Source organism: Chiroxiphia lanceolata, chromosome 3, assembly GCF_009829145.1.
Source record: "Chiroxiphia lanceolata isolate bChiLan1 chromosome 3, bChiLan1.pri, whole genome shotgun sequence".
In the NCBI taxonomy this organism is placed as follows: Eukaryota; Metazoa; Chordata; class Aves; order Passeriformes; family Pipridae; genus Chiroxiphia; species Chiroxiphia lanceolata.
In genome coordinates this window covers 66,944,166-66,967,151 of record NC_045639.1, presented here as the reverse complement: position 1 = coordinate 66,967,151, position 22,986 = coordinate 66,944,166, and the positions used below count along the sequence as shown (strand labels likewise).

General features: G+C 38.9%; 1 protein-coding gene across 1 annotated transcript in view; it reads left to right on the top strand.

Annotated features, from left to right (window-relative positions):
* The first annotated feature begins 15,266 nt into the window (after nucleotides 1–15,266).
* Nucleotides 15,267–22,986, top strand: part of RFX6 (regulatory factor X6) — a 34,843-nt gene continuing 27,123 nt past the window's right edge. Inside the window, exons 1-4 of the mRNA XM_032683039.1 lie at nucleotides 15,267–15,435; nucleotides 15,641–15,797; nucleotides 17,365–17,488; nucleotides 18,720–18,781. Coding sequence (XP_032538930.1) covers nucleotides 15,267–15,435; nucleotides 15,641–15,797; nucleotides 17,365–17,488; nucleotides 18,720–18,781 — 512 coding nt within the window. The remainder of the gene's footprint in view (nucleotides 15,436–15,640; nucleotides 15,798–17,364; nucleotides 17,489–18,719; nucleotides 18,782–22,986) is intronic.

Below are 22,986 nucleotides of genomic sequence, written 5' to 3'. Positions count from 1 at the left end.
TGATCATTTGAAAATTCAGTTTTGTTATAATTTATGATTAGAAACAGAAAAGGAACTTTACTCTGGCTGGTCTCTAAAAACCTATTAATTTCTATGGAAGAGAATTTTACCTACAAGTAAAAAGCCTTTACTTGGTCACTTTGGAAAGTGGAAGTTGCCAAAATAAACATCACATATAATTGGTACATAATTTCATGTTATTTATAAAAACACCACAAAATGAGGTATGCTTCCAATTCAACTACACAGAGTTTATGTCATAGTGTAGAGTTTTTTCGGATTTTATTGTCTTTGTTTTCAAGATCTATATCTCATAATTACCACTAGTGATGAGAAGTACTTAGAAATCTTACTGAAATAGCTCAGCCTACTCTAATACTGCAGAATTGACTGGAATTGTTTGTAAATATCCTTTTTCTTTGGCACTTAAATGCAACAGAGATAAATGTATAGTACAAAATGTTCCTTGCTTCAAGTATAGTGACATATAATTGACACAACACTAGACTTTCACAGTCGTCTGCATAGGAGTATTTCCTGGCAGGTAGAATCAAGCATAGGATTCTTGAAGTACCATCACGTCTCGCAAACAGACTTGGACAGGTTGTGGCTTTTGTGCAGAGGGAAGTTTTGCAACTGTCAGTAGCTTGGTCAAGCAAAGAGAGACTATACTCTGCAGGAAACAAACACCGATATTTTGGCCGAACTTCTTGTCATAGTTGGTGTTTTTCATGGAGCAGTTAATGGCTAAGATTCCAATAGGAATACCTTTTCTCTGAAGGCCATTCAGTCATATACTGTTAAAGGAGAAAGACATTTTTCATTACTTTTTATTTTAAACTGGTTTTAATTGTGCTGTTTCCAAATGAACATACAACAGACAGCTAAATCCTCTGTCAGGCATGCACAATAGTTAAGGAAGAAAAGAAGAAATTTGGATATTCTCACCATTATTCAAAAGAGTAGGGTAACCTCTCCTCACTCAGACAGGACCTACACTGACATAATGGCAATTGCCCTGTTTGGAGAACCCAGCAGCATTCAAACAAAATCCCATCATTTGCGTTAAGGATATTAAATATTGGTTAGCATTGTCAGCTTTCTAGATCAATAGAACCATTGTACTTAACCCAATGATTTTGATTTACTGAGTTTCTTTTAAGGAAATTCAAACAATGAGAAAAAAGCAGTGGATATCTCATTACTTAATTTCAACTACCTTTTAAAAATTCTTCTATTTATTTGGATCCTGTATAGCTTAATATTAAATATTAAAATCAAAGAATAGGAAGATAAATACCCGTTATTTTGAAGTGTGGTATGTTATAAAACCAAACAAACATAAAAATTAAAAACACATCAACAGTGAAATGGAATTTGGAAACAAACTAACTCGATTTTCAAGTTCATTGGGTTTGTCCTCTAGAGGGTGTCAGCTGAGCTGCGTGGTGGGAAGGATGAATCCTGTTTTTCTTCATCAGGTCAAAATATTGTAATGTGCCTTGAAAGTTGAATTTCCCCTGATGCAAATGACCATGTTGGAATACTTCTGGCGGAAAACTGAGATGCTGGATTGTCTGCATGGAGGAGGGCTATGACAGTGCCTCCAACCTATTCCATGGACTTGTCAGGGCCATCCTGGGCAACCTCACAGTAATTTTTTTTTGCAGAAAGTGTTTTAGTTAGTAGTTTATGTTGTGTGTATTCAATGCACCTCTGTTATTTGTGCTATAGTAGAATAAAAGAAAATAAAACAGAGTGGTGAAAGGGGAAATTTCTACATTTTTTTTTTTTTAGTTCACATCAGAGAAATTTTTTTCACTTAACTTCTTTCTCCGATATTTTAATATACTTATATTAAACTTCAGGTTGAATACGATTTTGACATGAAAAATCAAGGGGATTTGAATTTTCTGATGTTGATGACAAATATTTTTAGCCTTTCCAAAACTGAACTTACCTATAATTAACAGTTTGGGGTTTTTTAAATAATCCAGCAAGGTTGCCCCTTTCCCACCCAGTCAAGATAGTTGCATAGGTTGGATGCAGGACAATTTTTCATAAAAGCCAGCATAGTAGGAACGACCCAGCTTATTGAGATGCTGTTTTCAGAATTTTTCACCAGGTTTTATTTCTCTCCTTTGTTCCATTTCCTTCTTTCTTAATTAAAAAACAAGAGAGCAAAAATGTCGTTCATCTGTTGACAGTGCAAATATTTGGTCTCAGACTGTAGTGAAGGGGTCACCCACAGGGAAAGAAAACCTCTAGCTTAGGTATTCAGGCTTTCTCCTGGAAGACTGGAGGCCAGAGGTCCTTCTGCCAAAGACTATCCCATAGTGACATCTTTCCTACATAAAAGAGGGGACTCAAATCTTTCTTCTCCCAGTGCCCTCTACTCCCTGGAATGCCATTGACAATTTTTTTGAGAAAGTCCTTCTAACCTGAGCATTAAGAACCCTCCTCAGAGACTCATATAGCCAGAAATACCGGGGGTGTATTGGCAAGAAAGTCAGGCTGTAGATATCTCATATGAAAATGCTAATGGCAAGCAGGTATGAAGTTGGTTTATAGGTATTTAGAAATATAAGTGGAGGATCTGAGTGTGTTAGTTTTGAATATGGGCTGTTAAAGGGACAGAAAACTACCTAAATCAGCTGAGGTCACTTGTTCTGTTCAGCCTGAAGAAGACGAGACTGAGGGGAGATCTCTTCACAGTCTTTACAACTTCCTTGTGAGGGGAAGAGGAGGGATAGACACTGATCTCTTTTCTGTGGTGACCAGTGACAGGACCTGAGGGAGTGGTCTGAAGTTGTGTCAGGGGAGGTTTAGGCTGGCTATTAGAAGAACGTTCTTCAACCAGAGGTTGGCTGGAACAGGCTCCCCAGGGAAGTGGTCACAGCATCAAGTCTTGACTCTTGGGGATGGCCCTGTGCAGGGCTTAGAGTTGGACTCAGTGATCCTTGTCAGTCCCTTCCAACTCGGCATATTCTGTCATTTTGTGAAATGGCCATAGCCGTCTTGGGGACCTTGTGTTTATTCTCATTAAATCTCTTTTGCAAATAGCACTTAGTGACTTTTTTAAATCTTGCAGTGTTTGTCCCACATAAATTCCTTAAAAAATATGAGCACTTTCCTTCAGTTATTTTGGAGATAAAGCAGAAGTGATAGTATTAAACTGTAATTTCAATAAGAGATATGGAAAATGTTTTGAAAGCATGGACTGAAAGTCAGGTTGAACCTACTTTTAAGGGAATGCATGAATCACTAAAAGACAGCATGAAAATATTTGCCCAGATGTTCAATTACTCTATGCAAATTTCAGAATAAAAACAAGTGAGAATTCATTTGCTTCCCTCCCTCAGCGTATTTTATCAAGAACACTTCCGGAAAACATGGATTTAAGACCCTTCAGATGGAGGAGGAAATCAAGTCCGTGTCTCCCAAATGTGCTGGCCGACAGTATCTGCAATGTCACACCAAGAAAAGAGCTGTGGTCTTCACTTGCCCTGATTTCATATGAGTCTGCATCTTGTCACTGTCTTGAAACCACATACCTGAGCTAACACATAGCTGTTTATGTTCTCCCTTAACACTGAGTTATTTAACACAGCAAAAGATATCTTGGCTTTGGATTAGAGGATTTCCAGAATTCCCTTCCAACCTCAATTATTGTGTGATTCTTTCATAAGGGAGGGATAGGTGTCCACAGATGCCAAACTATAGAAGACCTAAGTGAGATCTGAGGGTTCTCTCAGGACAAACTACTGTAGGCAGTCCTGAGCTTGGCCAGCATGTCTGGAGAAACTTTGTTTCTGAGAACCTAAATCTCTTTATGTTTGTACAGGTTATAAGCTGTTGGGAGCTCCTTATGCAGCTGTAAGGAGCTCTGCAGGTAAGGGACAAGATTCTGGAAAAGAGATATAATTTATGCCTTAGTTAACTCAGTTCAGGTTTTACGCTTATTGATTCAAGGTTGTCATTGTCACTCTTATTCTGGACTTTTTAATTTACTTTGGTTTTCTTTTGAGAACTTAAAGATCTCAGTTCACCTTACAAGGTTTAACTGATTGTCTTATAGAGTAAACTTACACCTGCAAAGAGAGTAGTACAGGCAGAACAGGTGACAATCCTAAAGATTCATTTCAGATAAGGAAAAGAACCCAAAACAGCAAACCCGCAGGAGACACTCTGGATTTCAATCTTCAGAGTTAAAGACTGAGAAAAAAAAAGGTTTTACATATTAAAACCACTGGGAATGTTTCTTTCTAAAAGGTTCATTCTTAAAATCTTGTAGATTAGCATAAGATTCTACACACTTCCTACAGAATATCATGCACTGTTGGTTAAGGAGAGCTTACATCCACAAAAATACCGCATTACTGACTTTGGCTAAACAGAAAATAAGAAGGAAGATCTTGCTGTCATTTTGACTCCCTGACAAGAAATTGTCTTTGAAGGCATACTTCAAGGATGGATAAAACCATTAATCTGCAGTTACTTCTGCAAGCATTCTGCTTTTACACATCTTCTAGAAATACAATACAAAGAAGCTAACAGTACATAAAACTGTGATTGGTCCTAAGTTTGGTATTAAATCTCTTTGCAGTCTCTCAGCCCTGAACGCTGAGGGTGGTAGAAAAACTATAATTACCTTCATTAATTCGAAGAAGAAACAAATTATGTCAGCAGCTATCCAAAAGACAACAAGAATTTACAAGCATCAACCAAGAAAATGTTTTCAAGAGAAAAATTCATTACCTATGTGGATGAAATGGTTATTGCCACACTGCCAGACAGAAATTTCATGATTTCATGAAAAAGCAAGGAAGTTTTATTTGGAAAATGAAAAAAAAAGTTAGTATTTTCCGAAAGGTATATTTAAATATCCCTACGTTTAAAAGACAGCGATATTTACCAGCGTTTTCTGTTAGATGGAGCCATTTTGAAGTCTGAGAGGATAAGCATAAAACCTTGTATTACATGTTTGTCTAAAGATTTCACTTCTTTCAACAGCAGAGGTGTTTTATATCATCTTTATTATCCAGAGGGGCAGCAAGAAAAAAGAACTTCAGGAGTTTTAGTCCAAGGCATATAGTGTTTTCCCATCTTTTTCTTTCGATTTTTTTCTTGATTTTTTGTTTTGTTTTTAAATTAGAATGGTTTTCTTCTTTTCACACATCAGTTTCTTTATGTAAATTCCCACCACTCACTGGGGAAGCTCTGTTTTCACATCATTCCTAGTGATAAGAAAAATCATATTTGTGTGGCACCTAATATCTTGTTCAAATCTTTTCTCTACCTCAAATACATTGAAATGCATATACTCCATTGAAATGTAGATACTACTGTTCTTATGTGGATACAGAATTCTTTGACGTTCATTTGTCCAAGAAGTTACATGAGGGCAGCAGTTTCTTAGACATATGGAATGGTTCAATCTGGTTTCAACTCCTCTGCCATGGGCAAGGACATCTTCCACTAGACCAGGTTGCTCAGAGCCCCATCCAGCCTGGCCTTGAACACTTCCAGGGATGGCACAACTGCTCAGGGTGACCTGTCCCACTGTCTCACCACTCTCATAGTAAAAAATGTCTACCTTATATAGAAAATATATTGACCCTCTCTCAATTTAAAGTCATTGCCCCTTGACCTGTCACTACAGGACTTGGCTAAAAGTCTTTCTTCATCCTTCTTGTAAGTCCCCTTTATGTACTAATAGGCTGTAAATATTTTCTTGTTGTTCTTGAGACAATATTTTATTTTAATAGGTAATCTCATTATTTCCATGTATGAGCATTCATAAATCATCAACCAGGCACAATAAAAACATGATGATGATAATAATGATAATAATGATAATGATGATGGTGATAGTGATATTGATGGTAGGTAAAGGAGTGTAGATGATGACGGTTCATATTAGAATCTATGAATATATCTGTAGGTTAATGAGAGATGATTCATAATAACATGATTCTAAGTGAGGCAGTAAGAAAGGTCTCTGTAGAGATGCCATGTCTAGTCCTATCTCATTAATAAGAAATTAGGAAACAGAAAACTAAATTATTTTCTGAATTACACAAGAATAATTTACAGCTTAATTCTGCAGAGATGTTTTGGCTATACATGACAGATCTCAAGATTCAGTGCGAGATTATAACTTTTAGAAATGCCCCAATCATACCTCCAAATTCAAAACACAGTGTGATCTGGAAAGTACCAAGGTCTTTGAAGTTTTAACAGCAGTTTTAATACATGGCAATGTAGCATATGCATTGTATTATTAGAAAATAAATGTTAATACAAACATGAAAGAAATGTAAAGCAAATTTTAAGGTCAGAATTATTTAATCCCATTAATCCAATACAAATATTTTGAAAATGACATAATCTCCAGAGTTTCTCATCAGGAATTTCATTCCCATGAGGCCTTTCTTATTCTCACTAGGTCTAACTGTTACTCATTCTGGTTTATTTATGTTATTTCTGATTTGTAAACAGTGCATTTCCAAGTGTCTTGTTTTTAATGAAGTGTAGCAGTGGTATTTAATTGGAATTCAGGTAAATGAGCATACAGATTCATGTCTATTTTCTTCAAGTTTATGTGCATAAATCTATGAAAAATTAAAAAGGTAGATAGATAGATAAAAACCAAAGACTTGTCCTTGTTACCATGTCCTATCACTCTTCATCCCAAATAGAAGGAATGTATTAAGTGATCACTCTTCATCCCAAATAGAAGGAATGTATTAAGTGATCAACAAAGTTTCTTTGTAGATTCCCCTGATTGTTGAAATAATATGATACAGTTTAGTGGGCATGCTGGTATTTGGTCAAAGGTTGGACTTGATGATCTTGGAGGTCTATGAAAATAATCCAGAGAAGGGTAATGAAGCTAGTGAAGGTTCTGGAGCACTGAAGCGTCTTATGATGAGTGGCTGAGGGAGTCAGGGTTGTTTAGCCTGGAGAAAAGGAGTCTCAGGGGAGACTTTGTCTCTCTCTACAACTACCTGGAAAGGAGGCTGTAGATGGGGGAGGATCAGTCTTTTCTCTCGAGTAACAAGTGATAGGACGAGGAAATGGCCTCAAAGTTGTGCCAGTGGAGGTTTAGATTTGATATTAGGAAATATTTCTTCACTGAAAGGGTTGTCAAGCATTCAACAGGATGCTCAGGGAAGTAGTGGTATCATTGTCCCTGGAAGTGTTCAAAAATGTGTAGATGTGGCACTTAGGGACATGGTTTAGTTATGGAACTGGCAGTGTTAGGTTAGTGGTTGGACTTGAGGGTCTTAGAGGTCTTTTCCAACCTTAATGGTTCTATAGTTCCATTATTCTATGAAAAGTATTATGAGAGAATCTTACAAAGAGCCCTTACAAAGAAAAAACTGTACCTGTAAAAAACTGAGAGCTTCTTTGTTCTGTGGAAGATAATTGTAATGGCTTTTTTATAAATACCATAGAACCATCATTGAACCATATTTTGTTTCAGTTGGAAAGGACATTTAGAGATCATCTAGTTCCAAAACTCCTGCCATTGGCAGAGACAACTTCTACAAGATCAGGTTGTTTAGAGCACCATCCAGCCTGGCCTTGAACTATTCCAGGGGTGGGGCGTTCACAACAACGTCTCTGGGAAATCTGTTCCTATGTCTTGCCATCAGTATGTATCAGTGTGTATTATCCCTTGTAATGCTTCTGAAGTTTGAGACTGTAAGCCTCTATAGCACACTATGCATAAAAAGAAACAGTTCTTCCCCTTAAAGATTTTAATGCTAACTGAACCCAAGGAACTACTTAACTTCGTTTTACAGACAGAGCAGGTGACTTTTCCAAGGGCAAATCAGACATGCTAAAAGCAAGTAATAAAACCTGCCTCTTAGAGTACCCTTTGCTGAGTGCCATCATAATAATCCACCCATCATTTCAGTGTACCATTAACATTCATTATGCCATGCACATGTTGGTTCAGATTGTAGTGGGATGTACTGCTAATTCCTGCACAAATGTTCTGTTCACTTAATCTGTTGATAAGAGACGCATTAAAGACCTTTCTGATGTTTTCAAAACATGTAGCAGGTGGAACAGGTGGTATTCAAGGTGTTCGAGGTGAAGGAAAGGACTAGCTCAGGTTCACTGGAGCTAAGGAGGTACTCAGCCGTCTTTGGCTCGGTGTATTAAATGGAGTAGGAAATGGGTAAGCTTGCTTATTTAATGCCAGTGTTTTGGGAAGCACCCTGACCATCAGGAACCTGACCATTACTGAGCATATCTAGTATCTCTTTATGAAGGAACCCATATCAATGTAGATTCTCTGCATCACGCAAGGCTTCATACTGTACCCTCACCAGGGCATGACTGGGTTTCTGTCCTCTATCCCAGCTCTCCCAAGGATCTTGTCTTTGGCCAGTATTTATGCTCAGAAGCTCTGAAATAGCATGACCACATCGTGGTTGAAGACAGATCTTTGACAGTAAACAACATAACTTCCCTGACACAGATAATCAAATTCATTTTCCTCCAGAACAGACTCCAGAATCTGTTACCAGCAAGAACTTGTGATTTTACTTAGAGCACAGTATTCTGTGACTGTGTACATGCTAGTGTTTACTTAGTAAATAAGGACCTAATCAAGATCCCATTGAAGTCAGTGGGAAGGATCCTATTGCCTCTGGATCAGGCACTGAATTGCTTTTACATTGTCTGTCATTAAGTATAGTGTACCTATTAAATGCCTTTTAAAATATTGTCCAAATATATAATACAAAAAGAAAATCATAATTTTTTACTTCGGTCCCAAAATTTAAAAATAATTGGCTATAATGTGTCCATTACTGGGAAGCACCATTTTATCAGTGACAATAGGGACCAGTGACAGCAAACACTTGGTTCCTAATCTTAGAAAACTCTTGCTGAAATTATTGTAACTCAAAGAACAGAAAGTGCAGGAATCTCTCTCCGTCCAGGAAACAGCCTCATCCCCTTATCATTCAAAACCTCACTCCTTCATCTCACCACAGAGCATATGGTACAAATGGGAATATGCAAAGGGGCAGGACCGTGGTCTTGTTTCCAGGTTAATTGAGGGCCTGAGCAACTTCCAAGTGAAGGCACTGTCTGTCCCTGAGGCTTTGTGTAGACTGTGGCTAATCAATCTCAATGAAAAAAAAAAAAGATTTTCGAGGCAATTCAGCAGATTTTATTGCTACAAAAGTGAGGAAATCTTGCTCCACTCCACTTGAGTCTCATTCTTACATACTCTCTCCCTCCTCTATCCTACTCCATCCTCCTTCTCTTTCCCTCAGTCACAGTTATACCATCCCACCCATATTTTCTGATCACACTTGTGTGATTTGATTCACTGAAATGTCAGAAAGCTCTTCGTTGTTTTTTTCTACTCTTGTTTTTTGTTATTTCAGTGAATTAAACTGACACAGAAGCGAGTGACAGGTGCTGAAGCTGACACAATGTTAGCAGTGGGAGTGTGTGGCCAGGAATAGGGTGGACAGAGAGACACAGAAGGGAAAACCAACCTGTTTTCTGCAGTGGTGAGCTGTCTGTGAATGAAGCAATTTAGGGAGCTGTACCCAGCTGGTGGTAGAGCCCTTAGGCCTCAGCTTTGCATAAAGAGAATAGTCCCTTGACTTTAGTGGTTTGCTTCTGTTAACACCTATTTAGCAGTTGTTTGCAGATAGGCTAGGTATACAAGAATAAGTGCTGCTAATAGAGCTGCTTGGAGTATCTGTAGAAACTCTCAAAACCACTTCTTAAAGGGTGAACATATTCTCTAAGCTCAGCTCTATTCTTGCATCATTCATAGAGAAATGCGAGATGTTTGTATAGCTGCCCACTGAAAAACTTGGCAGGCCTCCTTACTGTTCTTTTCCTGGATGCTGCCCACCAAAGCACAGTGCAAATACATGAATAGTGAAGTGCCTATTCAGTCTATAAGCTTGTAGGAGTATGTACTTATATGAATACAAACATTTTCTCCCAGTTTGGTAAAGAAAAAAAGAATACATACTGGAAAATGGCATTTCAATATCAAGACAAGTAACCTGAGATAACTGTTTAACAACAACTTGCGAGAGAGGTAAGCATGGAAAATTTTTACTTACATGTAGCTACATAAGGTCAAACTACACAGTTTATCTAGACTACCTACAGAGTGTAGAGTCTCACTTTATTTGTAGATGATAGAGTGGATAACTGTGAAGGGATTAGTGTAATACCTAATTTATATATTTTGAAGTTTGTTCTTTGAGAAGAAATAAAGAACAGTCCACTTTATAAAAAAAAAGGGTTTTCATTTAAAGGTCATAGGAATGGGCAATGAGCAAAATACCTAAATGTAGAGACAGACACGTTTGGCTTTACCAGCTGGAGACAGAGCAGGAAATATATTATTAAACATCACCATCTACTGGATGCCAGTAACTGCTCCTTACAAAGGAAACCGTAAGCTTCTATGCTGAATTAACTTGTCAGATAAGCCTCTACTTTCACAGATCTGACATTGCTTGTGAAGTTATTGGCAAGCCAAGGTTTTTGGACCTTTTCAGTACCAAGTTGGGAAAAGATTTTCAGCATTATGAAAACAAACTCAGAAAGTTCGTGTTGCTATAATGCAGGCTATGAAATTGCTAATAAGGCAGAATGGGAACTGATACAAAGAAGGTGAGTGTAGTCAGGTGTGAGGGCAATAACATCTTCTGGATAATCAATTTGTTTCCTTGTGGTATTTTTGTGTAGATAAACACATGCATGTGTACCACACAGAGCTCCATGGTTGTCCCCCGGGTAGTTCATGCTGACTGTAGCTTCATGGTTTTGAATATTAACATTTTACTCTCTCGGCTGCACAGAAAAAGTTCAAGCATATCTCTGTGATTTACAGCATCAAGACTGCGAGCAGGTTTCACAGAGCTTGCTGAAGTCAAAAGGCACCAGTGCGGATTTCACTCCCCTGCTTTAGTTACTAGACAGGACTAGCTGGGCAACAAAAGACGCTCCTTCCCTTCCCCACTGAGAGCAGAAGTCCCTGGCCACACAGTTAAGGGTCCTTGCCTGGTGCCCGATGCTCTCCCCCTGCTTTTACATCTCTCTCCACCTCTTTTTACTACGAGTGTCAGAGAAGCCACAGCACTGAGTGGTAGCAGCGGGTGCAACAAGCACCCTCCTCTGTGGGAGAAGAGAGATCCAATGGAAAAGTGGTAAAATTTGAGGGCCCTCCTCTTTCTTTCCCTTTGCTTTCTCTAAGGTTTCATTTTGTCGCATTCACAAAACCGGTGACTTGAGACACCAGAACTAAACAAATTCTTTAGAGAAATTACTTAGAAAAAGTTGCTGAGGTATAAGCACACTGAGAAGGGCTCAGAAAGAAGCTGCAATAAGAACGCAAAACCAAAGAATTTTTCCTTATTAGTGAGTGATGACCCGAAGCCATCATTACAATTATTATATCAAGAAGAATGATTCAATTACTATTGGAAACAGTAAATCTAAATTATGGAGGATGTTTCAATGCTTTGACCCTTTAATTAATAAGTAGATATTAATCTAAAGAAATCTCTATGATAAAAATATCTATTCCTGGTTATGCCCTTGCAGAAGATACTGCCAGTGACAGTATGAAATGCAGGAGATTTTAGCTAGTGCACTAATTTTTTTAATTTTCAAGACCAAAATACTGTCAAAAAGTAAACTCTGAGATGTGGAAAGGACCAAAATAAGTGGGAAGGCTGTCTTGTTTGAACTGGTGGTGGTTAAAACTGTTTCTTGTAATTTTACAGAAAACCAGAAATGGAGCTTCAGAAAGAGCTAAATATATTCATGCTTTGTCAAAGCAGAGAGAATGACAAACACTGACAATAACGAGAAATTACTTTATTATTTCCTTGTAGAGTACTGGTATGTACCATACTGTACCGTTATTGTACTATCAGCATATTTGGAAAGAAATAGGTGTTAGAACCTACCAAATAGTCCTGACATCAACACCCTATAAGAGCCACTGTGTAGTTCATTTTTCTGGGGAGGATATGAGGTGAAACAGTGTCTAACACTTAGGTAAATATCATGCAGTTACACGAGAACAGATCAATAACAAATTGCACTTCTATTGCCTTATTTACCTTCCAAACATTTTGAGGTTCAAAACAGAGAACCCCTCAAGTAGATTGTTGTTTCTGGCAAGTCACACTGATACAAATAAGTTTAAAAACGTTTTGTTTCAATGTGCTGTGTTGGTAAGAAGAAAAAGCAAGATGAAATGGTGCAATACTTGAGTGCTGATATAAAAGGTATTTCAGATGTATATTTTAGAAAAAATAATTCTATTGCGCTACAAAGCACATGTATCTATTTACTCCGGGCTGTATAACAGAATCTGTTGAATTTTGGTGGGATTACACCATTACAAAATTCACCTAAAACTAAGCAAGGCTTTCTAGGCTCTCAGGACAGAAAAGGAAGAGAAACAAATTTGTTGAGAAAATGGCTTGTTCCACTGGGTAATGTGTCTGGTACGAATTATCCCTGGGATACACCTTTTCTTCTCCACTGACTATAAAGGGTGACTAAGGTGAACAGATTAGACACAGAAAACTTACTCTGAGACAGAGTTAGGCAAGAGATATCACATGCTTCAGGGACAAATCACTGAACCATAGATTAGTTTGGATCGGAAGGGACCTTTAATGCTCACCTAGTCCAACCCACCTGCAATGTGCGGGGACACCTTCAACTAGACCAGGTTGCTCAGAATCCTGCCCCATCCAGCCTGACTTTGAAAGTTTCCAGGGATGGGGATGGGGCATCTGCCCCATCTCTGGGCAATTCTATCTATCTATCTATCTATCTATCTATCTATCTATCTATCTATCTATCTATCTATCTATCTAATCTATCTATCTATCACTCTTTCTCTCTCTCTCTGCAATTCTTGAAGAGGAAAACTATGAAGAAACAAAGAGATGTAGATGTATGTTTTAACCATTCTACTTCATAATTAGATTTTACTCAGTAATGAACCATGTGTTAGGATCACAATTCTCAATGGACACTCCACAAAATAATAATAAAAATTTCTAGGCACTGGCAATGCTGTAATGTCCATAGTACTTATGGCTCCAGCTAGCCCAATTCTATACCTGCCCCCTCTTTTCTGTCTTCCAAAGGCTGAAATCATACATTTGGGTCGACTGCTAACTCCAGCAGCAGGGAGCTTAGACGTGGGGTAGGATTGTCCACTGCCATAGCTTTTGGTGTCCCCCTTTTCCTTCAGCAAGATTACAAATAGCTGTTGTCCCAGGGTGGAACCTAGCTGGCCCCTGGGCTGGACCCCTCACTCAATTAATCTCTGTGGTGATGATGGTTAGACTTCATTAGTGACACTGAGGGTATTCTGGCATCATAGCAAAGGAGAACCCTGCTCTTAAGGAACAAAAAGGTACATTTAGCTCCATAATACCAAAAAGATAATGTCGCATTGAGTTTTGCTCACAAAAGATTCAACACAACAATTAGTAGCTAAGAGATTTTATTATCCCGTGGAAATACAGGTACTTGTGGACCAAATTCTGAAGTGCTCAGGCCAGTGAAAAGTCACAGAAAAGTCAGAGTCAAATGCTGTTTCACCATAACCTCAAACAAAGCCATTGGGACCAGAAGATGAACTGTCACAGTGAGTTACACTAAGAATTGATGCACTGACACAGGCAGGTACCGACAAAGTCATATGTAGCATCACTTAATGAGGTAAGACAGAGACATGGAAACAGTGAAGACATGTTTGAATAGAGTAACCAGCAAGGAAAGAAATATATTTTACACAGTGAAGGGAACAGGTGAAAGCAGAACAGCAGAAAGTTCAGGCTAAATGCCATCTTTGACTCTAGGACCCTCTCACATGACTTCCTCATTTCTGAAGACCATTGTTTATTACTTATGAAGAGGTTTTGGGCTTTTGGCAGATATGAACACACCTGAGGTTTTATTAAATATGGGTATAATAGATGATGGCTGACAGCTGGTCTGAAAATGTATCTGTGCAGGAGTGGAAGTGGTCGTATTCTGCTGCTTTGTAGCGCTGGTGGGATCAATGACTTGAAGTGCAACAGAAGACTGGAGGAGACTAGAAGACAAAACAACTCTTCACAAGTTTTTTGTCTGTGACAGACCAACACTACTTGATGGCTAGAAGAATACCTCTCAATTCATCCTATACAATATTTCAGGGCTACTTGCTACCACAAGCTGTACTAAATTTCCCAGTCCTTATCTGGAGGAGCACAACACTCAAGATTTTGCTTGAATGAGAACATATTAAAACAGTGGATGTTGCAGTGATCAGACTAATTTTCTATACTACTGACAATTTTGCTCTCTGAAAAAAGCAGGGACCATCTTTCTGTGATTGTCTCCTGCCATCTCTCAGTCAGCATGCTGAAATGGAGCAAAGCAAAGACACGACTGCCATATGAATTTGACTTTGTACAGGTTGAAGATGTTTTTTTCAATCACCCACAAAACTACACTAGGAATTAAGGAAATACTGACAGTGATAGACAGAGCCCAGAAGGGTCCAAGGACCAGCTTCCCCCGTCTTGGCCTTGCGGCCGTCAGGAGGCTGCTGTGCAGAGCAAAGCACCCATCGGTCACCCCTCTCCCTCCTCCGGAGGGGAGGATGAGGACAGCATCCGCGGCCGCCTTCTGCCCTGAAGGAATGAGGGGAGCCTCGAGGCCCCCCCTTGGCCTCGTCGCGGCGGAGCTCCCTGACACAAGCCGGAGCCGCTGCCGACAGGAGTTAATCATTAAATCCCCAACAGATCCGCTCCTAGCCGGCTCCCCTGAACCTCCCGGGCCTTCAGCCGTGCCCTGTCCCCTTCTGGCCTGACTGAGCACCGCGGCGGGAGGTGAGGCGCGAGGCAGGGACGGAGACAACTCCCCGCTGCCTCCCGACAGCCACCTCCGGGAACCCGTCCAAGGCGGAGTCCCCTCTGCGGGCGCGGCCGTCTCTGCCCGCAGGGGAGCGATGCAACCTCCCTGGAAGGCGCCGTAGGGCACACCTGTCCCCCGCCGCCGCCCCCGCATCACCTCTCCTCCCCTTCCCGTCGGCGCTCGGCTGACACCGTGTCCCGCCGAGGCGACAGAGCCCCGGCCCATGCCGCAGCCGACGCCCCCCGCGCCCTGAGGCCACCGCTGCCACCGCACCCTCTGCCCCGTCCCCTCCTGCAGCCCATGGGGCAGAGCAGGGCCCGGTGAGGAGCATGGCCAAGGGGCCGGAGCAGGAGGACGCCTTCCTGCACCTCCCAGCCGAGCAGGCGGTGCCCACCGACGGGCAGGAGGAGTGCTACGGGGGGCTGCTGGGGCGCGGCTTGCTGCCCTGCGCCCAAGAGGGGCTGTCGGGGCCGGCGCTGCCCGCCGGCATCAAGGCAGGTAAGAGGCGGGTGCTGGCAGCGTCCCCAGCTCAGCCCGCGGGCAGGGCGGGTGCGGCAGCCGGGCCGAGGAGCTCGGGGTCTGGCGGGGGGCGCTGCCGTCCCCTCGGCCAGCGGCGGGCAGGGCGGCGGGCGGGAGGGGGTGGCGTGTGGCCGGACCGTAACGATGCCCTCGGGTTTCTCTTCTTGTCGGCCCTGGCCCTCAGAAACACACCTCAGCAGCGAAGCCCTCTCCTCGGAAGAAGAGGATGCGGATCCTCGCGACGGCGCGCTGACAGCCGCCGACCAGAGCCCGTCTGCGAAGAAGAGCATCACGCAGATCATGAAGGACAAGAAGAAGCAGACGCAGCTCACCTTGCAATGGTAGGGCCCCGGCGGCCAGCCCCCACTGCCCACCCCGGCCCCTGGGCCGGCTCTGGCCCCGGACCCGGCCACTCGGCGGGGACCCCGCGGCTTCAGCACCGAGCCGTCAGACTCAAAGGGACCTTTCTCTAACAGCAGATCCGGCAAAGAGGGTGACATCTCACAGTTATTTTAGAAATATTTGTCATTTGTGGGGTGTTCGGTTAGTTGGTTTGGGGGTTGGGTTTGTTTTGGTTTATTATATTTTTTTTTCGTATCAGCCTTCCCTACGAATAAGTACATCCATCCCCAAATTTCTGATTTTTTAAATTATCAGAGGTTTGTCAGCTAACAGAAGTCTCTGTCGGATTCTCACAGTACATGGCTGTGGATGAAATGTATCAACAAAACATAGAAATGAAACACTACTCAAGGATTACATATGTGAATGGCTGTTTTAATTATCTTTTAAGGCTATATGACAGATTTTCAGTCTTATAATGTATTTCTTTTACATTTTATTCTACTACCCATGGAAGCCCTAACTTTGCTTCATTTTATCTGGGGAAAAAAGTTAACCAAATAAGAGGTCAAATTCTGCAGACAGTAATTGATAAACATTTCTATTAAAGTGCACTTGAAATTAGGGAGGAGGGCTGTTGAATTAAGTGGGAACTTAATTAGCAAATGCAGACTGTAAATAAAGATTTTTTTTCCTTCTAACTGAAAAATTAGACTAATCTAAATTATTCAGTTTCTTAGTCTAGTTTACATCTGAGTTCTAAGCGTAAATAGTTAAGTCTGGTGAATCAGTTAAAATTATTCAGTATGCAGTGTTTACTATACAGTATTTTCTTACAGATTTGTGTAATTTGAGAAATAAATTTTTTTGCACATCATCCCAGGAGTAGGGAATAATGTAAAATGATAAAGATAGAAGCCAACAGGACAGCAGTGAAATACCCAAGGGTTCCATTCATGTGAAGACAGCCAGGTTTTCACTTAGGTTTTTAAAATTTTACTTTAATGACCATTACTTGGCACTTGCATTCTGTAAATTATTGGGAAGCTACATAAAAATGCATCTCCTTCAAAAAAACCTGTTCTTTGATTTTTCAGTGTGGTTTGGTCAAGAAGCAGAGACATTAGCTCAAGTGTTAAGGATACAGTGGGACAGAAAATGCAAGTCCAGATCCCTGCTCTTAAGTCCTTTCAATGGACAGACTTAAACCTAGGTCTTTCATAGTCTAGTTAGTGCTCTTATTTTCAGACTAAGACTGGCTCCTAGTTGATGATAATTTAATTATTCATATAAAGCAAAAAATCCAGACATTGAAAGACATTCATGAAGAAAAGGGACCTGACTCCAGGTTTTTCATATTCTGCAACTAACCTAAGCACCAAGTGTGGAGTCAGTCTGTAGTTCTGTGTTGTTCAGCATGAAACTTATCTGTGTGCTGTGATGGAATTCTTCAGTAAAATTAAAAAAAGAACAACAAAAAAATGACAGCAGTACCAAAAAATGGAAAATACAATCAGGAGAAACTGCATGGTGCATCTCACTCTGACAGTTTCTTTCTCTACACAGGCTGGAAGAAAACTACATTGTCTGCGAAGGAGTTTGTTTACCAAGATGCATCCTTTATGCACATTATTTGGACTTCTGCAGAAAAGAGAAGCTGGAACCTGCTTGTGCTGCAACTTTTGGGAAGGTAACAAGTAAATACCTTCATAATTTGTTAGATTAATCGTTTGACAGAATCACAATTTAAAACACTTTTGTCAAAAATCCTCTGAAATTCACATTTTCTACTGCTAATGTACATGGGATCAGACTAACTACAAATACACTGTCTCAGTGGGGTTTCATAACATCACCTCTTGGAGACTGAAACTGAAATTACCTTTAATTTATTATTATTCTTAAAAAAAAAAAGGCTTCCTCTCTGAGTGCCTTTTTTTTTCCTTTTTGTTGATGACAGTGATAGGTTCTTTCCACAAAAACAAATTGGACATGGGAGACACATAATTACACTGAAGGCAATGTAAAGTGAGATGTGACACTAGAAGCAATACTAGAAGGGGAATAAAAATTAATAACACAAAGAGTTCCTTAATGAAAAATTGTTGATTCCACAGTTTCTGCCCTTCCCTACAATTAATCCTGAAATAATTTAATGAAAGGGATATATGAACTCCCCAAATTAAATCCTGAGTATTTAGTGAAATGGGAAACCAAAAATGCTTCAAGAATCATCTTTTTTAAAACACTACTGGTCTAGTAATTGTTTATACATAGCAAATTGCATTAATTTAATTGAATGATAATAATGGATTTGAAATCCATTTTATAAAATGTTTGCTTCGTATATTTTCCTCTTGAATTGGATATATTGAGAAATTGTATGTCTAATTTTTATTACACGGTTTCGGTACAAATAAGAAAGACAATAGCTTTTCATTTAAACATTGTTTTGACAGTGACCTATTAGATGTATCTATTGGATTTACTTCTAGTACTGAATCCATTTTTCAGACCACACTTTTCAAATAAAAATCAATGTATTTCTAGTTGTTTCTCTTCGAAGACAGAATAGCTAGAGGGCAGAATTTTCCCTGGTTTTGTTTAGATCTCTGAAGCAAAAGATAAAGTTGCATTTTAGGAACTTGAACAAAACAGGATCGTGGTGAAGAAGCCTAGATTTTAAAATGTAAAATTGAAAACAGAAAGGAAGAAAAGGTGGCAAGACTGCAGACACACAGGAAGATGGAAGAAATCCTGCAGTGTGAAACATGCTTAATCATTTTTGTTGTGCCATATATGTCACAAATATTTATTCATGAACAACCTTAGATCATATATTTACACTACAATTTTTCTATGAGCAGATTGCTAAGAAAGTATACCAGTGTTAAAAATTAATACAGTTATTTTCTCTTTAGACCATTCGCCAGAAATTCCCTCTCCTTACCACAAGGCGGCTTGGAACAAGGGGCCATTCAAAGTAAGGCACAATTACCTGTGTATTCACTTATAGAACACATTTTAGGAATGACATGTATTTCCATGTCTCTTTAATAAATATTAATTGGCGTAAATACTAATTATTCAGATTATACACTGCAAGTGATAAATTTCATGTACATTAAACTGACACTTAAATTCCAACTCAAAAGTTTGAATTTAAAAACATTGCTGCGGGTATAATTTCTAAAATTAAAGTAAGTTTCTAAATCTTGTTATCATATTTATAGATCCTTGCATTTGTTGAAAATATATGTCAAAATGTTAGAGATAAAAAACATTATATAATACATATATCTTTTTTACAGTTACTCATCTTTCTATAAATAGATTTTATTTCCATTTTGCAAGCATAAAAACTTCCATTGTGTTCTGTATATAACAATATGGATTCACTTAAATACACTACAAAAAAATGTTGTTTTAAATTGAGAAGAAAGTATATGTCTGGTCTTTGTTGTGAGTATCTTACAAAACTCTAAAAAGCACACAACCTATAATGCAGTCGTTTCATAAATCCAATTCATTTGTATATTTGATCTGTGGAACATTAGGTTGTAGGAATAGATCATAGATGATCCTGTATCACCTATGGTGAAATGTTTATTAGTTCTGGTTCTGGCACTATGCTTTTGTCCATAATAATGTTAGTGTAAAACTGTTGTGAACAGTGGCAACAAACATATTCCCTCACATCCATTTTGCTAATGAATAAGACAGAAAACCAGAATAAAAATAGTAATAGAGGAAACTCAGACATTGTATGTTGGGAAAACTCTTAATTTTGAACTACTTAGCCTTGAAAGAAAAAATTACTCAGGTCTTTCAGTAGTTTACAAGCAAAACTCAAAGCAAATAGAGACTGAAAAGAAAAAAACCCTACAAGACTGGTTTTCCTAAGTGCTTTGCAATATACTAGAAATGTCTGAAAGAAACATTTTTTACTTTCATAATTCTTGGGGGTTGTTACATGTTATACTTGATTTTCTTCTGCCTTAGAAATATAAGAAATAGCTACTTGATTCCACCTTAGTTTTGCTGAAGAATGCATGTGAGATGTCATTTGTGGATTTTAGGTTTTGTTGTAGAAAAAATGGAAAGTGGAGAAGCATATAAATTCCAAATTTTTACTAAGACATTCTATTTCTTGAGTATGCCTTAAGTATTTATTTTAAATAACCACTAATGAAAGTAAAATCCAAAGGAAATAAAGCCTGTATAGAACATTATTATTTTCTTTTATTTTTTTCCTTTTTTTTTTTTTGACAGAGGACAGTTCTTGTATAGTTTCTATCACAGAGTTATAAATTTGTAATCAATTGATCTTTTTTAGGAGATGGTGCACAGTCTGCATTCTACAGAGGGAAACTGGGACTAAAGTTAATTTCTCTTTTTGTAGATGACCTATAGGTGCTGAATAGAGGGGTTTTGAGGAGAGCAACTATTAGAAAGGTTATTTATTGGGGAAAAGAGGGATTTTATGTATTGTCTGCTGTGGTGAACTTAAGCTATGGATACAGGCATAAGATGATGTAGACAGAATTTTACAGATAGACACTTGCTGCTGATCTGTACAGGACTATTTGACAACCTACTAATTCATCAATGTCTTGGTGAATTCTTAGGTTCATAATCCAACACATTTGGAGAACAACTTATAAACTATAATTAATGAGACAATAGAGGAAAAAGTCTCCCACATTCTCATTATATATTTTTTCTGACATATCTAATGGATTGATAAACAAGATCCAATCAGTAGCTAAACTTCCAAAATGTGTCATGTGTCTGCATAATTTAAGCACAGTAATTCAACTTATATTAAGCAAATGAGTATGTTTCAAAGGGGTATCTAGCTACAAAAATTAATTGGTTTTGGACATGTGTCACTATATTCCACTTTTCTCTAAGACATTTAAAAATGTTAGTATAGATATAACTCATGCCCAACATTTCTTTGGCAGATTCCATATCCCTACTTACCTTGTTGGTATTATGTGCCAGATCATATGGATTAACTGTTCTTGAACAATTTCCTCAAAGGGGTGAGGTATCTGCTGGTTTTGTTTGAACATCTGGCACTTGTTTCTCCTTATTTTTTTTCATCAGAGTTTTCGTCAGAGACTTTTCCTCTGCAATTTTCATTTCCACTAAGATACATTTACATTGATCTTGCCATGTTAAAAAGATCCTTACAAAAGGCATAAATGACAGTATCTCCAGAAACTGAATACAGCAGCAAGTAGTCATAGAGAAGTGGCAGTATAAATCATAGAATCATAGAGGCATAGAATAGTAGAATGGTTTGGGTTGGAAGGGACCTTAAAGACCAGCTAGTTTCAACCCACTGCCACAGGCCAGGACACCTTCCACTACACCAGGTTGCTCAAAGCCCCATCCAAACTGGCTTTGAACACTTCCTGGGATGGGGCATCCACAGCTGCTCTGAGCAACCTGTGCCACTGCTTCACCACCCTCACAGTAAAGAATTTCTTCCTCATATCTAATCTAAACCTACCCTCTATCAGTTCAGTCATCTCTGACTATCTATTTTTCTACGTCTGGTGTTGTGGACCATATTCCCCTCAGAACCACAGACTTACTGAGGAGCAAATTAATTTCTAATTTTCTAATTTCACCAGGTAGCAGTTTGTCACACAAATATCATTTACAGAAGTATTTCCATTAAATTGATAAGCAAGTTAAAGGACTGATCATCAGTTTTGGGAAATTGCTAGTCACCCTGTTTTCATGTCACACAGACTCTAAATGTTATAAGCTGTTTCTGGGTTACTGAGACTGGTAAGAGAGTTCTTACTAGCAGTTAAATGATATTTTTTGAAGCATGGTAGTATAGTGACATTGTATTATTTCTATCATTGCTATCATTATTACCATATAATATTAGTAGGAGCAGTATTAGTACTAACTATTCCTAACAGTGATGTTTTATTTGGTGGTATTGCCTAGGAACTCTGATCATTGTCCAAGACTCTACTGAGTCAGATGCTGCAAAAGCATGAAAGGAAAGAGACAATTCTCCTCCAATGGAATCATTGTTCTTATATTGCAAAGAAAAGTTAATTCCCCAGGAAAAAGGTACCTTACTGGACATTGCATGCATACACAGCAACCTATTGATAGAGCCTGGCTGTGACCAGGAGAAAGCAAAGAAAATCAGTTCCCTTTTCCATCATATTGAAAGTGACAGAAATTGTTTTTCTCCCATACTGAAACAAGGCCAAGCTCTCTCTAACATTCTCATGAGCATGAATTGGATTTGAGAAAGAGTTCCTGCTCTAATGTGTGGAATCCAGTTGCCGTTTTAAGGTGTGAGATACACAATTGTTAGCTCCTCCTGTGATCCCAAGCAGCACTTGTCATCTCCAGTGCTGGACAAAGGACAGACTTAAAACTGGGTCTAATGATTCCTAGAATTCAAGTCAGAGCCTCTTTTCCTCTGTGTTTACATCCAACAACCCATTTAGTGTCGATACTAAAACACTCATTTAAATATTCGGCCAAGAAGTACAACACATTGGACACAATGTTGTTAACAAAGTTCATTCATCTCTCATGCCTATGCCAATCACTCTATACTGTTCAATGTAAAGGAAATTTTCTATATTCCTACTCAGTGAAAGAAGGCTCAGTACCATAAATACTGCAAACTACTCTCTTAGATGAGTATTTCATGAATAACAGTTCTCTGTGCAGCAGGTCCTGAATCCACGTTTTTGCATAGGTAATGTTGAACATACTGTGATAACTGATAGAATTCAGTTATAACCTTCATGGTACATGAATTACAAGCAGCTATTTGGGAAAACGTACAAACTGCTTAATCCATAAGCACAGAAGACTGTTTGAGCTCAAGTTACAATTTAATTTCTTTGTAGACTTTGATCAATGATGAATCTTAGCTTTTATCCATCATGTCTGAAAACTATTATCTTATTTATTAGGAGTGATTTAGTGGGTTAATAAAACTGATATGGCAGCTGGCCCTGTGATAACAAGTTATTGCAAGTCCCTGAACAGCTTAAGCCTATCATTTCCTTATCAGCTATCATTTGTGTCAGTGTATGCTAAAATCAGGACTACAAGTAGCATAGGAACATATGTTACAACAAACCACTGAAATGAAAAGAGAAAAGCAGTTCAACTTGTTTTATAAAATGTTTG